The 15759-nt window shown below is 36.1% G+C and overlaps 4 protein-coding genes across 8 annotated transcripts in view; 3 read left to right on the top strand and 1 right to left on the bottom strand.

Moving 5' to 3' along the window:
* Positions 1-1085, top strand: part of LOC128262226 (protein held out wings) — a 38992-nt gene extending 37907 nt beyond the window's left edge. For all 5 annotated transcript variants that reach the window (XM_052996400.1, XM_052996391.1, XM_052996382.1 and 2 more), the window contains exon 9: positions 35-1085. The gene's annotated coding sequence lies outside the window, so the exon portion shown is untranslated. The remainder of the gene's footprint in view (positions 1-34) is intronic.
* A 1227-nt stretch (positions 1086-2312) lies between these two features.
* Positions 2313-5961, top strand: LOC128262264 (uncharacterized). Its single transcript, XM_052996428.1, has 4 exons — positions 2313-3376; positions 4404-4546; positions 4812-4950; positions 5344-5961. Exons 1-4 carry the CDS (start codon positions 3132-3134, stop codon positions 5594-5596), a joined length of 780 nt encoding a protein of 259 aa, XP_052852388.1. The 5' UTR covers positions 2313-3131; the 3' UTR covers positions 5597-5961.
* Positions 5962-9782: 3821 nt separating this feature from the next.
* Positions 9783-11049, bottom strand: LOC128262281 (uncharacterized). Its single transcript, XM_052996452.1, has 2 exons — positions 10912-11049; positions 9783-10142 (listed from the first exon to the last, which is right to left on the bottom strand). The coding sequence occupies exons 1-2, from the start codon at positions 11000-11002 to the stop codon at positions 9892-9894; spliced, it is 342 nt and encodes a 113-aa protein (XP_052852412.1). The 5' UTR covers positions 11003-11049; the 3' UTR covers positions 9783-9891.
* An 870-nt stretch (positions 11050-11919) lies between these two features.
* LOC128262293 (uncharacterized) lies at positions 11920-12458 on the top strand. Its single transcript, XM_052996464.1, has 3 exons — positions 11920-12054; positions 12116-12157; positions 12226-12458. The coding sequence occupies exons 1-3, from the start codon at positions 11997-11999 to the stop codon at positions 12426-12428; spliced, it is 303 nt and encodes a 100-aa protein (XP_052852424.1). The 5' UTR covers positions 11920-11996; the 3' UTR covers positions 12429-12458.
* The last annotated feature ends 3301 nt before the right edge of the window (positions 12459-15759 follow it).

Genomic DNA, 15759 nt, shown 5'->3' with positions numbered 1-15759 from the left:
CGCCATGAATCCATGAATCCACCGCCTGCCGTAGATGAGCACGGAATCAGAAAAGCAGCAGCATCCCAGCCAGTCCAAAAGCAGAGCCACGTGTGTGTTGTGTATGTGCATATCTGAAGCTAACAAAAAACCGTAACCAAAAGCCAGAAATCTGAGCCACCACATGTCACTGACACAGCTACTAAAACATTTTACCCCGAGCTCTGAACCATTTGCTACACGAGCAGCAGATGCAGCACATGCAACACTTGCAGCGGCACAGCAGCAACAGCAACAGCAACAACAGAACAGCAGCAACATCAGTATGTATTGAATCTTGTGGCCATTAAACTGTTACGTTTTGCCAGCAACAAAACAAAGCAATTAAGCAAAACAATTGATAAAAGAATCAAACATAGAACTTAGTTTAATTAAAGTAATCTAATGGAAAATACAAGTTAGTTATTAGTATAAAAGTTCAACGAACAAAAACATACTTAATGCAAACATATATATATATATATAGAATGCATACACAAGTCTGTATATAATTACCCCAAATCCCCTTAACGAAATTAAGGAAAACCATGTTACCGGAATCTCATCCAAGAAACTCTACATAAAAACAATTTCAATTTTTTTATATATCTGCTCTTTTAACTCAAATTGCAAACATGAATCTTTCACTAGTTAAACGATAGCCGTTTCTCCTTTTTTCATTGTAAGCCTTAAAAGGATTCAACTCACTATAATGTCGGATACAGATTTTCAGCCGTCAATTAAGCATACTCTATTTTTGTTAAACTGACGCAAATTTTTGTTAACGAAGTATTTTTTGATTATGTTATACCATATCTATATTGTCTAAATAAATTTCCTACCCCACTTCAACTTGATTGTGTGAAAAGTAAGTGGGGGCGAAACAGGAAACAACAATATCATCATATTACACACGTTTAACAGCCATATTTAGTTAATGAATCAAACATAATAGGATGATAACATCAAGCATTCATAATGTACAATTAAACTAAACTTAAATTATTTTAAATATTTTAAAGCTAATGTATTATATGCAGAAATAAAAAAATAACTTACGTTTTTAACCCAATAATTGTTCTTAAAAGCGATGGCCACAACAAAAAGGAATTCTTTAATTTAAAATAAATATCACTCCGCCCAGAATGGAATCGGGCATTGTTAACACACTTAACTAAATATGTATCGTTTTTATTTGTAAATGTAATAAAGTGAATGCAGAAATATTAGAAAAGAACAAAACTAGAAAGCTAAAGGTAAATTGCATTTAATTTATGGTACAAAGCAACCGCTGCAACGTGAAGTTGTTGCAAACTTTATTTTAAATTAAAGAATTTTCACACATTTTTGTTGGGAGAAGGAGATGTTATCAACATGTGCCTTAAACAAGTTAAATAATTGGCACCAATCAAAATAATTTTTTAAAACTAAAAAAAAGCATACAGAAAACCTGTTGAAATTATTCTGCAAAATGTGAGACTTATACTCAGAAACAACACGAATAATATAATATAATCATAAACATAAATATAATGTATAATTTTTATTGATAACAACGGCAATCGTGCAATCGTGGCAAAACCTTGCTAATGATGAGTTCAGAATTGGTTTTAACAAAAGAAAATGTAATCCTCTCGATGATTGTGTAACAGAAAGCAAGAAAATAATCTTTTGAAATCAAATAGCTATAATTTCATTTCATTAATCGAATGCTGTGCCTCTTAATAGCGCATCAGAAGCATTATTCATCCATCGCCAGCATTATAATTTTAACTGCATACTTTTGAGAAGGAAATCATCGATTTAATGTGAGATAATCCATATGTTCAAAACCTAATAATATATCAAATACGCACATGTAATTACCTGCATATATACTAGTGTATGTATGTACGATTATGTATAACTTTTTGCATAAATAAATGTTTATAAAAAAAACTAAATGAAATTATTTATTTAAAATTGGAGAGGATCTAGAACTTTTTGTTGGGGAGGAAGGAAAGATCCTTTTGGTTCGATTCAAAACAACAAATTTAAGAGTACTTTAGTTTGGACAATATAAACCAAAATTGCTGATTTATAAAGATTATTCAGAGCGTGCGTTTTGTTCCAAAAGTGGTTGCCTTCTCACAATCAGCAGACCAGTGCACATTGGCTCTGAAATTTGTTGACATTGATAAATGCTTATGTGCACACAAGCACACAAATAAAAAGCATTATGAAATTAAACAAATTTAAAGCGATGTACTCGAATGTCCTACTAGAGTATACCTATTTTTACACACCTTGAGAAATCCCAATTTTAAGCTTCGAACATTTTACGTAATAATTCTTAAAAACAAAGATATGATGAAATAAAAGGAAATAAAATGAATTTGAACAAAACATTATCTCAGAAATTGTTTGGATTGTAATCAGATTCCGCTTGTGTGAAGCCATAATTTTTAATTAAGACAAATACCATGCTATACTGTCCAAAAAACCAATGCACACAATTCACATAAACTTTAATTGTATAACAAAGTGAGTGGGGTCATCTGTGGCCAAGAAAAAATGTGTCAGGTTTCCAGGACTGGACAAGGAAAAGCCTGGATAATAAGAAACCTGGCAAAGAAATTTCGTGTTTCAATTGTGAAATACTGTACCCAGCGGAGACCATTACGCAGGTGAGTTAATCAACTTGAAACCGGTTGGCTTTGGCTGACAGGGTATGCAGAAATACTACACCAGACGCAATGATTGAGGACAATCAATCACTTAAACTCAACGGTTTCGTCTACACCTGGCCCCGTTGAAGTGGACGCTAATTTATGCGAAAGCCCATATCCTGTGGCGATACGTCTGTCTGCTTGTCAGTAAGTCGGCTGTCTTTGTATTGTAAACAAAGGACGAAGCACGTGCTGGAATGGAAAAGGCGCATGCGCCACAGTTAACATAGAGTTCACAGTGGCTTTGCAGAGGTCCTGATTCAAAATTCCCTTTTAAACAAGATGCCTGCGGTTGCTGCATTCAGTGCGGTGTTAGCGTTCGTGCGGTTGGTTTAACCAGTAAACCCAAGAAACTGGTCAATTACTATCCATTTGTCGAGTTGTGGCAACAAGTGTCCTCCGAGGATGTGCGAGAGAAACTCACTGTGTAGTGTGTTTTTAATTTATTGTGTCGTTTTGCTCGCTGGTGCGGTTGTGGCTCTGGCCCAGAACGCCGCCAATATATCGCAAGAGGCAGTGGCGGTCGAGGAGTGCGGCAGCACGCAGAAAATGGTGGACGAGTGCTTCAAGGATCTGCCGCCGCATCTAATGGAATTCCTACAGAACACAAAAATCGTCATCAGCCAGAAGGAGATCGCCGCCAAGTGCAGGTAGGCCTTTTGTGCAATTCGAGTGTGAAAAAGGGGACTACATTATTGATTACCCAACTCAAGGCGCCTATGAAAAGCGATTTATTCATATCTTTCTGATGCCGCAGGGAGTAAAAAGCTATTCAGGGACGTGCTCGGTTCGACAGGGGACTTGAGTTGGGTCCACAAGGGCAGGCTTTCTTGTCTGGGCCTCTACGGAGATGATTAATTATGCCGCTTTTAAGTGCCGAAAATAAATTACAGACTTTCGGCATTAGAAGGAAAGTTAAGTGCTCGCATATTATTTTCGGGTCACAACAGATTTTTAATGAAGTCAGAACAGTACAAGACAAATAAGTTAATTAATTAGTGATTTTAACAGCATTAGGTAAAATGTATTTATGGGAGCAGTTCTAATAACTATGCTATTGCAGCTAATTAAGTAACCGCAAGCTGTTTCAAGGACATGGAAATCCGCAACGATAATTAATTACTTCTACTTTAAGTGGCAAACAAATATGCAGACATTTGACATTAGAAGGCCATCAATTTTTTAATTGAAATGTAATTGTAATATTTGCTTTTGTCGGCAGATTATTAATATATTTCTGTAAATGAATAATCACAATTAATTCGTACACTTTGAGTAAAATATGTGTTCTTCTCTTAAATCAGTCAATTGTAATGAGTCAATACCAAAGACTGCAAAAGTAAATTCAAGTTAAGTAATATAATGCAAAGACCCTTACCAATTGCATTAGAAGTTAGGAAATTTTAATATTTATTAGATTAGATGTTCCTGAAATTCCAAAAAATACTGATGCTAATAAAAAAAAATTAGCAAGAATTTAATCTTATTGTTTAGTGTTGTGGCTTCTATTGTGTGAGTATATTTATGCTGCAAGCACACGCTTATTGTTGTTGCGCTAGTCACATTAAAAGGCTGCGAGAATATTAAAGAAATAATAAAATAGCCGTGCCACTGGAGTTTCATTCAATTAGACCTCACTCAATTGTGCTTCGCTCAAATCGAATTACGTTTTCGCAGCATATTCAACCGCGGTATGAGGTGCTTCGATTCATATTCAAAGCGTTGCCTGGACGATCGCAAACTAGGCACCTTTAAGAACAATGTGGAGGGAGCTCGGCGATTTTTCTACAAATTCTGCGGTGACTCCGACTTCCAGCGGGGTAAGTTTAATAAAAATGTAAATGACTGTTTAAAATCTGTTTGCCATGTTGTCACTTGCGATAACACAAGAACACCCACAGGCGTCGGGGTGTCCAGAACACATGCATATTTCACCATACACACGTACCCCGACATTACTGGGCGAAGACCGCCAAATAAGCCCCAAACAAAGGACCCAAACTTGACAGGCTTCAAAGTGCACAAGCCGCAGCAACAGGAGCATTATTTATACACGAATTTGAGGCATCCCCTCACTATTTACAGACTACCTGCGGCACAAGGACTGCTTTGCGTACATCCAGCTGGATTGGGTCTCCTGCACGGCCGACTTCGAGGGCATTCTCATGGAGGAGGTGCACGACGAGAGCCGTAACGCCACCGAAAAGTTTCTTGAATTTTGCTGGTACGTTTGAAGAAATATTTTCCTTTGGGTTGTTATTTTAAGACCAATTCCTCGAATGCAGTGACGTGCCGGAGTACGGATTTCTTGTAGTCAAAAGGCTTATTTTTGTATTTTTAAAATTCGTTAGCACTAGCTTTCACGAAGAGTTCTGCAAACTAGAGTAATTGACTGTCTTACTTAAAGCATTATGTCAAAGTAAAATTTGTATGTGATTTAACTTTATTTGACTTAGTCTGCTGTTCGTTTAAGTTTTTGGAAATTAAGTATTTTGGCGTTTTTAAATTGAACACTTGTTTTTCGGAAACACCTGTCACTTTTTGCTTACCACCCTTTTTCTGTGTCGAATGACAATTTTCCGAAATCGATATCAATCAAGTTGTTGGACTTTTACAGTGCCCGCTACGCTTACGAGAACTGCATCTACAACAGTGCCCGCTACAAGTGCTACAAGAACTCGGCGGAGTTTGCCCGCGAAACGGCCAAAATGTTGTCGGACGAGAAGCATTTTAGGAATTGTGCCGTGCTGCAGAACATCTGCGCCCACGACTTCGGCGGACTGGGATTGGCCAAACTGCACTGGAAGGGGTTCCGGCTGACGATGACGCTGCTCCTGATGCTGCTGGTGGTGATGCGGATCTGGCCGTAAATCGAAATTCGGCCAATACACAATCTAGTGGTAGGAGCGATGTGATGTGGGGCTGCGGTTGTGGCTGCTGGTCAGAGCTTGAGCTTGAGTTTCGGTTTATACGTTTTTCGGTTGTAGTTGTCCCATCGAGAATGCCAAGCATTCCAGTTCCCCTTAGCCACCCATCGAAACAAAAGAATACAAACAAAAAAAAAAAAAAAAAAAAAACTCCTTCTCTACGTGTCTGTGAATTTTCCGGTGTCGTTTGGGGCGAGATTGCTGGTCTGGGCGGGTTTACTGGGTCGGATAGCGGCACTGGTTCTGTGTTTTTGGTATGTTAAGCTAAATTAAATGCATATTTCAAATAAATGAATATTCACGTTGTACTCGCCTCGTGGTTTTACTACCAAAGGTCACCAGAGCGCTGTGTTCATCTGCACACTAGAGGAGGGGTTCTATTTTTATCAGTGCCTAAACCGCAACTGAAAGACAATATTAAAGTTTCACAGAACTATGGTAACCGCATTCACAAGGTGGCACACAGATGCAAAATTGGAGAAATGGAAAATACCTGAGTTTCAATATCGAAACCAGCACCTGCTGCAGAAACAAATTGAATTCTTGTCACAGCTTCAAGTCGAACGAAAAAAGGGTATTGATTGCAACATAATCAGTATTTCATTATTTTGTAAATGGTATTGTGTATGGAAAATGTTTAAATTATAATGAACCTGGTATTGAATTCCAAGAAAACAGCAACCAGTCGTTATTTTCATTGTATAGTTGCGAAGCCAATTTTCTTTTTCTATAAATGTTTGAATAATAATGGGGCAGAAGTCGCGCAGCATCCTTACTCAACAAAACTTGTTGTTCAGCTAGACGGAGCTTCTCAGTAGTTGACTTTTGATATTAGTTGCTAAAAGTTTCTTCTTTATATCATATGTCGACACTCTTACAAAAATATAAGTGCAACATAGTGTTGTACAGACAGATGCGAACAATAGTAGAGTGCTAAAGCTGTTATGGAAAGATGTTTAATTATTTTATTTTAAATTGAAGTTTATATTGAAGTCTTGAACTATACCAAATAATATTCTAAGGAGTATGTTTAGTGATTTATAACTTGTGAATATGGTTTTATTTTAAATATTTTACAGCCAACGTCAAGTCAAACCAAAATGGCTGCAGCTGTAATTGTTTTTCCTTGAAGGCTTTTTCCTGTTCAGTCTTTGTGATGCGAATGCAGTCTTAGGTTACGCCTTCGGGCGTTTTCACGCTATTTCAGAGCACTTTTCTACGGAATTGAATCCTTTTAAGCTTTCTTTTTTTTTATCGTCTTTCTAGTAACAAGCGAAATTATGAATTTTTCTTTGCTGTTGATGTTGATGGCTTTTGGCGGCGGAAAATCTTCCATTGATGGGGTTTTTTGTTGTGTGTTTCTGTAGAATGCAAATAGCGAAAAAATGGACCAGCTTTCAAAATGTTTATATTTTTTTTATTAAATCCTAGTGCATTTTGTTTGTTTACAGAAAAAAGGCATTGTCAAATTTAAAGCAATAATATGTTAAACATAGTTTGAACTTAATTGAAATTAATTTAAGTTCAGAGTAAAAATATTAAGATTTTCTTGAAAACAATTTAAATTTGCCGCTTTTGAGTTAGGTGCTGGTCTCCAAAGCAAACTTTGCAATATGAAACATAAAGTTCGCAGGTCTAAGAGCTGCTCGTGCTCGCAACAAAATATGTTGCCTGGTCCAACTTAATTTCGCCCGCTCGCTAGCTTTCACCTACCAACAATGAAATTGAACGCTAATGGCTCTGTCAGAAGCCCGCTGGTCCACCATTACCAGTCAATGCTGCCAGCTTTTGTTCGAAAGAAAACTGTTTTTGACTGGACAAAAGAAGAAAAATAACTAAAATATTAAAAAAAAAAAAAAAAATTTTAGAAGACTTTTGAAAAAAAAACTAGAGAATTAAAAAAAAAAAATATTATGCAATTTTTTACTAATTTCACTTCATAGTTGAAAATGTGTATTTAAATAAAAAGGAGTGCTGAATATATTTGACTGACATAACTCATATCAATAGGCACAATAGAGTGGCCGTCACTTTTTCATGGTTTGTAAGTGACTATTGTGAAGATGCTTATTTTTGTAATATACGTTAATATCGACAACACTAAAAAAGCTGAAAAAAGCCATAAAAATCAATAATTTTCGCTTTCCCCAAGTTACACATTTTTCCCGCCGCTAGCGTTCAAAAACATCCGATTTGGCGGAAAAAAAGCGGAAACGGCAGCCCTGTTACCGTCATCTGTAATCTCAATTGTTGCTTCATGGAGGAGCATACTTTGCATCCGACCTGTGGTGTTGCCCTGTAAGCGGGTAAATGAAAAAACTAAAAGGAGACCATTTAAAAAAAAAGAAGTAAAATCAGAAAAAATCAGTTTCAATGGAGCGGAATGTAATTATTCCCTTCAACAAGTGCATAGGTTGTCTTGGCCAGCCTTATTTGTTTTTTAATTATTTCTTTAACCACACTTTTCATGACTTTGTGAGTTATCCAAGCAAAAGAAAAACTACACATTAGCGGTCCTGTCAAAATGTCATTTGCAATAAGGGTGGATACAACTTTTTACATAAATCAATTATTTGTGCTCAAGGGTTTTAAGAAAAAATTGTGCAACAAAGAAGCTTAAATAATAACTGGTAAAGTTTCCACTTTAATATACACACAATTTAGGTTTGCCTCTCAAATTTTAAATTTAATGTTATTTTTTTTCTTAGATGTTTAATTTTGCCGAAGGCATGAAAACGAATATAGTTGGTAAATATTGCAGAAAATTTAAGTCATTAAACTTGTTATTGGACAATTATCGATATTGAATTTAGTTCCTTAATAGCGATGATTGAAATTTAATAATGGCTTAAATTCTTTTCCGGTTCGTTAGATTAAGCTTAGTTCACCGAAAACCTTGGTCAAACAAAAATCGAACCTGGAATTGATTCAATTAAGTGGCGGTGAATTCACTGAACGGTCTTTTGCCCAAACTTTTGGGAAATTCGATGCGTTGCGTATTTAACAAGGGCGAGTCCTGTAATTAAGACTGATAAGTGAAACTTTGAAATACTTATCAATTATTTAAATTCGCTGGGCTTGAGCTGCTTAACCCACAAAATACAATGTACATTTTCATGGTTTGGAGTATATATTTTTTGTTACGTTTTAACTTTTATGGGGCTTTAACTTATAATTAATGAAAACTAATTACATAAAACCCTGCTTTTAATGATTTCATTTACCAAGCGTGAGCTTATTACCTTTGGGTATGAAGTATTGGCCATGATTTTTGCAAATTAAATTCAAATTGAACCAAAATTCGACCATTAAAGAGAAGAGCTATAAATCAGTCGCAATAAGGGCATTCCCTTGGGTAAAATTCACAAACATAAACATAGCACAGCCAACTCAAAAAGCATATCGTTCGTTGTTTTAAGCAATGCCAAATCAAAAAGAATATCCTTCGTCAATTTATGGGCTTTAGCAATTCCAATTTCGGTCTTACCGTAGTATTTTGATACCAGAAACGATTTGTAGGCTTTGAAGCCCTAGAAGTGAACTTCCACAGGGATTTTGTGAAAGGCAAAAATGTGCATTGAGAAGTGCAGTCAATAAAACGAGAATAGTAATTTTTGGCCAGGGTAGGACCCTTTAAAGATTGTTGTTGTTGTTTCAGGCTTGTATTTAAACTGGAAACTTATTTATGAATACACTAGTAATAATACAAGCCAAACAGCTGTTTATATTACCCTTTATGAAAAACCTTCATTATGCTGATAAATTAAAACCTTTATGTTATAATATGACTGAAATTTTATAATTACCAGTTAAGCGAGGTTAATAAGCTCAATTAGCATTCGAACCCACTTAACCGTTAATTTAATATATGATTAAAATTGATAAATATCAAGTGTTCTAAAGTGGTTAGCCTTGATTGTCCATTGAATAATAAAAGCCTTATCGGTTTTTCTTGTTTTATTTATTATTTTTAAAATAAGCTGCAACAGTTTAAGCACACATTTTAAATTAATAAAATGTTTTGTTTTAGTTATTAAAAAAAATGTAACCTCTTTTGGAAGCTTAAATGTTGTCTTTTCTTTGCCTCCTCTGCGTAGATAAGCATAAGTCCAAATTGTAAACACGTGCCTTACTTGTTTCTTTTAATTTTACTCTATATACAATTGAACAATCTGAATGTCAGCCAACGTTTGCTCATTTGCGGGGTTTTGCGGGTTCAAAGCCTTGAGATTATATTCTCATCCGCTTATAATCTGCGTTAGCCCTCCATCATCGTAACCGCCGTAGCCTCCTCCGCCACCGCGACCTCCTCCTCCTCCTCCACCATTGCTGTATCCAGGTCCAAAGTTGCCGGAATAAACTGGCCGACGGCCTCCGCCGCCTCCTCCACCTCCGTTGTTGTAATAGTTTCCTCCGGATCCTCCACCTCCACGACCTCCTCCATTTACTCCTGTGTAAACTCCGGGTCCCTGGCCTCCGGGCGGATTACCTAAAAGTGGTATTAAAATAAGTTCCATGTTGTTACTCAATTCCGCGAGATTATGTACACCTTTTACAAATTTAAATGTTTAGCAGTGAAAAATGCATTGCTATAGAAACTTAATTTCTTATTACTAAATGTTAAATTTGACTTGTAGAAGATACAAGTTATATAGACACTGGTAAAAAAATATAATAAATCCAAATGTTTTGTTCTCAATTTAAATATTGATTTTGTCGTCTAAAAAATTAAATTGAAATAAAATGCGCTTAAATCAAATACTTTTTAAAATTAAATATTTTCCACATAAACTAAAATATTAAATCATGCACTTAGTTTTATTAAATATAACATTTTGAATTCAATAATCAGGTGTTTATTTTAAGTATTCCATTGTTAAAGTAGAATCCTATTAAATTGAATCTGGCTTACAAAAAATTGTCTTTCAAGAAAGCATATTTTGTTGCTTTCATTGTTTTCACAAGAAGAACATAATTTTGAAAAGACCTGTCTGCTCAATAATATAAATTATTTGTATACTGTGAAATTCATCAAAAATTTCCAAGAAAACTTTCCTCTTTTTTACTTGTTGACTGTTTAAACTGACAAACGCCAAGGTCGATACGTTTTTAAAACTCGTTTAATCAAATATATGCACTGTGGCAAAGGTTAAAATAAAGGTGTTGTTTGCTCTGTTTTTTTTTTTGCTGACGTGTAAACATAGGGTGGGTGGAAATCATTTTAAGAATTTAATGTTAATTTATGGGGATTAACTTACAGTCGTAGCAGCCACCGCCAATGTAAACAGCCGCTTCCGTTAAGGCGAGGGCAGAAACAGCGACAATCGCGAATGCCGTCAGATGTCTCATTGTTGTGCTGGTCTATCAAAACGTCGAACTGGTCTGGACCAGGTACGATCCACAACAGCCGCTTATATACGATGCACTCAACGATTCCGATTCCAATGGCGATGCCGATTCTGAACCCAAACAGACCTTATCGCTTCAAAGAACTTTCGCAGTATAAGTAAGTATTAATCTCAGCAGGGAATTGCCCACAGATACCTTTCATAAACAATTAGTAGCTCACCAGATAGTCAGTTGTGCTATTTAGTGGATGCTCTACGTTTTACTGTCAAAATATTTCGAATACAAGATTTTATAGTTCTTTAAAAATGTAACAAATTGGAATAAAAAATCAAAAGTTTAAATAAAAAGTTTCTTATCTTTTTACAAATTCTAAGAACTAGTCTATACCCAAGATATACATAGATTTATTTAATTAAAATGCGTTTTAACTTTGAGCATTTGTTTTTATCTCATGTTATAAAAAACTTGAAATGAAAAATGTGTTATTATTCGGTAATTAATGGTTAACTGTGTGTATAAACCCCATTTTTAAGTGTCAAACGTGGCGCTACGTTGTACGTTCTGCTCACGAGTCACGACTTTCGGGAGTAAAACCCGTTTCGCTGCGATGTATGGATAAATGTATAAATGGGGGTGTGATTCTCTGGAATCGCTTGCCATTCATGTTTAGAACGTCTGGTAATAGTTTTCAAACTGCGTTTTTGGGCGTGACTGTCATAAATTTCTTTGTAGAAGTTCAAGCAAAACCATTACGTCTAGCTTTATCAAACCATATGTGGAAAATCCCCTTTGAATTCGTTTTGATAGTGCCCGGGGGGAAATTTATGGGAATATATATATAGTAAAAAATCAAAAGCAGCGCACTGTCGTGAGCATTCAGGCTTATGCAAATTGATTTCAGATTTTAGTTTTTTTAGATTTAAATCGCACTAAGTGCCGGACTATATAAGCAGCGTGAGAGCTGAGAGTCGGTCATCCATCTATCGGCTTTAATATGAAGTACCTGACGTGTGTGCTGCTCCCGTTGGTATTAATTCCGGCTCTGGTTGGCGGTAAGCTTGCCGATATTCCAGTGCTTCTGACGCTAATTAATACTTTGATAATCACTTTCAGCTCATCCCAGCACAGTGGTGGTCAACGGCGTTTGTCTGACTTGTAAGTATCGATTGTTTCGCCAGCCCAGTCATTAGTGAATACAGTGAGTAATTATGCACTCCATCCAGGCCCCAATCCAAATGGGGAACCCGTCTACTTAGATGGCCAGGAATACCGCAGCTTCTCCTCGCCGAATAGCAATGGCAATGTGGTAATTTCCCGGGGAAACGATGGCCGAGGAGGCGGAGGAACCACAATATACAGGCGTGGCGGAAACACCATCGTCAATGGACGCTGCCAGCATTGCAACGTGGATTTCACTAAAAAGTAACAAATTAAAGTCTGAACATTGAATTATAAAGTCCGCACATATTCTGAGTCAATAAATTTTATATGTAACACGAGTTCATTTGGTTAAAAGCATTGACAATCGTTCTCCCCGGTCTCTTTGAAAACTTAATGCAATGATTGTGATGGCTTTGAGTGCAAAGAGCATCTGTCGTTGGGAAAAATTGAACAAGTGAATGCTTTATATTCAGCATAGGTCGCCATAGATTACACACGAAAAAACAGGAAACAAAGAGCTAGAACTCAAAGCAAGGACACGCATATAAAGTCCTAAAAGGTTGCTGCTAAATCTGTACTTATCCTTTTAGAAGTTAGAAATTTCAATTCATTCATTTCTGGACTTAATTTTATTTTTTTTTTTTAGACTTTTGGATATATCTATTTACACTACACACTTATAATCGTTAGAGTTTTTGCCTAAATTTCACCCAAAAGTTATAAGAAAACTGTTTTTTAATTTTTTTTTGAGTATGCAAAACTTTCGAAAAAGTAAATGTTTGATTTTAGCAAATTAAACGGAATTATATAGTTGACTTCGTATGATAAAAAATACTGCAAATGTTTCCCAATCAAAAAGTACATTTTTATTTTAATCGATTAATTATTTTAAATCAAATAAATTTTAAATAAATCTAATTGTTTGTAGTGCACCCCAAACTGCCTTGTTTGTCAACATTGGCTTCTCTCCTCCCTTAATTGCGCATTAAAGTGACAACGAAAGCGTTCGATTTTCCAAAACGATGTATCCATCTATTGGTATTTTCGAATCCGAGCGCTCCAAACTGAACCTCTCTGAATCGAATGGAAGTCTTAGGAAAGATTTCGTGACTGCAAAATACAGACATTCATGTTACCATTGGCTCCAATCATTAGAGCACCAGCTATTTCACCTGTATGCTGCCATATAAATTGAATGGAAGTATGGGGTCGCTGTCTCCTGGGCTCTGTAAACCATCGATAATCAAGTGCGAGTAATCATCCATGCAGTATACCCCAATGGATGTACATAATGTTATTGGTTTGTTGCGATGTCAGTGAAAACGCTGCGCTACGAGTAGCGCGTGCAACATGGCGTATACGAAATGCAGCCCCAACAACAACAAACATATGCCTCTTAAATATTTGCTTTCACGAAACTACTTGGCAATCGGTAAACATTCAGAGCACACTTTCTAAACAATTTTCTCCTGTGGAAGATTGAATAAAACTGAAGCTTATCTTTAAAAGATAAGAAAATACAACAAAGGTTCAACTTTAATGTTATTAGACTTATGATTAAATTTTTTTAAAACAGATTTGCTTGAATTTTTGAAATTCTTCTTTTAATGCGACATAAAAACATGTGATATATTAAATTAAGTGACTAGTCAAAGGAAATGAGCTTGAATTTCAGAGGTTTGAGCATCGTTTCCCACTTCATTAGAAAAAGTTAGTCCAAAGAATGGAATGTTTTTACAGCATTTGTCGACTGTGAAATATCTGGTATTAAAGCTGCTCACTTTTAAGCAAGATTTTTGCATATATTTTTCGAAAAAAAAAAACACTCGCAAGGCATAACAATACGTAACACTCAAAACGGGTATGGAATTTGTCTTTCTCAGATATATTATACTTTAAAAGTAAATGCAAGAAAGAGCAATTTCCTGTCCTTTCAACCGCAGTTGGGAACTTGAGAAGCCCCCGGAACTCAGCTTATACAGGGTAGAATGTCTGCCTAGCAACTTGTGGACCTTGAGCTGATAAAATGCTCGCAATTGAATTTATTTTGACTGGTATTTGATTTCAGGTCAATTTTGGCTCTCTTGTGCCTAATTTGTGTGGAATTAGAAGGAGATTTTTTGGCACAGGTGAAAGGTGAGCCAGGTGAAAGTACAATAGTAGCTTTTCCTTTCTGCTTTTTCAAATAAATTTCAACTTTTTGCACCCCAAGTGCTTTGCCAGAAGCCAGCATTGATTTATTTTTGTATGTGTCCGTTCGTTTGAGAGTTGGAGTGTTGTGCTGTGTGTACTGGGACAGAGCCTTTGGTAATACCGTCACGTGCTGCCGAACTCTTATATCTGCCACTGGTTGAGCTTTATTTGCAAGCCCGGGCCACACAGTAAATTTACATAGCATGCTTAAATTATTATTATTCCCCCCCCAAGGTTCTTTTTTCCTCTTCTGTTTGCTTGATTCTTTCTGGGTGCCAGGAGACATTAATAAATAAAATTAATTCGAGTTACCAGCATTCCATTATCGAGTGGATTATGCCCCTCGTCTTTCCCCGTAGAATTCCTTCGCAACTGAAATATACAGTCTGCTTTGGATGACGGTGCGTATTCGTGTTTAAATTGCGTCAAGTGGCAAACATCTGCAAATTTAAAATTGGGTTTTCCAGGAAACCAGAGAAGTTGACCAATATTTAAAATTCCTTGAATTGTGAAGGTACTAACAAAACACCATATTTATTGGCATAAAAGTGAACTTTGGTTGGGGTAAAAAAGGAAAAATAAATTGTGTAGTTTTTGACATTTGTAGACCCTTAAAGTGTTAAAGTTCTTCTATTTTCAATAAACAGCTGCTGCCAATCATGTTGCTTTCAAATATTAATCTTTACATTTTAAGGAATGCATTCTGGATGACAGGGTCACAAAAAGGTTAACAGCTGAAACTTAAAAGCCAACATCTGCAGTAAGCTTGTAGGGCAAAAGAAAAAAACAACTTTAAAACTTTTAAAACTTTCAAGGCACAACTTTCCGGAGTGGAAATTCTTATGAAAATGCCAAGACAACAGGTTGAAAATTCTCAGACCAGTTCAATGACACTTTCCCAGCAATTTAGTGCATTAAAATTAATTCGTCACTCTTAAGTCGACAACCAAATTAAATTATAAGAGCATTTAGGCATTAATTTGTCATTCGGGAAAACGAATGTGAAAGACATGGTGATGAATTAATTAAGCTGGGTTTGGAAAAGGTCTTAATTTAATTTGATTCTGCAAATGAATTGCCCAGCCGTTTTATCATCTTGCTGTCAATTACACTTTTTGTAAGTCAGCTGAGCGTAAACAAATTACGGCGTAAATATGTACACATTATAACTGACTTCTTTATGGAAGGTTCGGTGCTATTTGTTGGTAAATATAATGGCTTCAAGCCAAAAAAAAGGGTTGGAGCATATTCTGCAAAGCAGTTGCTTGAGCCAAAGGCTTCTTAATTAATCGTACACGGATTCAGGAGAAGGATTGGAATGGAATACCCCCAAAAGGTTATTACACTCGCTTTCATGATTGTTCCGCCAGCGGCATTCGAGACATTTTCCCCTTTGTCGTGCA

This window comes from Drosophila gunungcola, chromosome 3R (genome assembly GCF_025200985.1).
Source record: "Drosophila gunungcola strain Sukarami chromosome 3R, Dgunungcola_SK_2, whole genome shotgun sequence".
Lineage (NCBI taxonomy): Eukaryota > Metazoa > Arthropoda > Insecta > Diptera > Drosophilidae > Drosophila > Drosophila gunungcola.
This window is presented reverse-complemented; position numbering and strand designations above follow the sequence as displayed.

Bases quoted from the DNA above. Each gene is read 5' to 3' on its own strand.
- LOC128262293 (XM_052996464.1), top strand. From the start codon at position 11,997: ATGAAGTACCTGACGTGTGTGCTGCTCCCGTTGGTATTAATTCCGGCT. The intron at 12,055-12,115 runs GTAAGCTTGCCG...AATCACTTTCAG, and splicing joins AATTCCGGCTCTGGTTGGCG to CTCATCCCAGCACAGTGGTG. The intron at 12,158-12,225 runs GTAAGTATCGAT...CACTCCATCCAG, and splicing joins CAACGGCGTTTGTCTGACTT to GCCCCAATCCAAATGGGGAA.
- LOC128262264 (XM_052996428.1), top strand. From the start codon at position 3,132: ATGTGCGAGAGAAACTCACTGTGTAGTGTGTTTTTAATTTATTGTGTC. The intron at 3,377-4,403 runs GTAGGCCTTTTG...ACGTTTTCGCAG, and splicing joins GAGATCGCCGCCAAGTGCAG to CATATTCAACCGCGGTATGA. The intron at 4,951-5,343 runs GTACGTTTGAAG...GGACTTTTACAG, and splicing joins AAGTTTCTTGAATTTTGCTG to TGCCCGCTACGCTTACGAGA.
- LOC128262281 (XM_052996452.1), bottom strand. From the start codon at position 11,002: ATGAGACATCTGACGGCATTCGCGATTGTCGCTGTTTCTGCCCTCGCC. The intron at 10,143-10,911 runs GTAAGTTAATCC...TACCACTTTTAG, and splicing joins TGGCGGTGGCTGCTACGACT to GTAATCCGCCCGGAGGCCAG.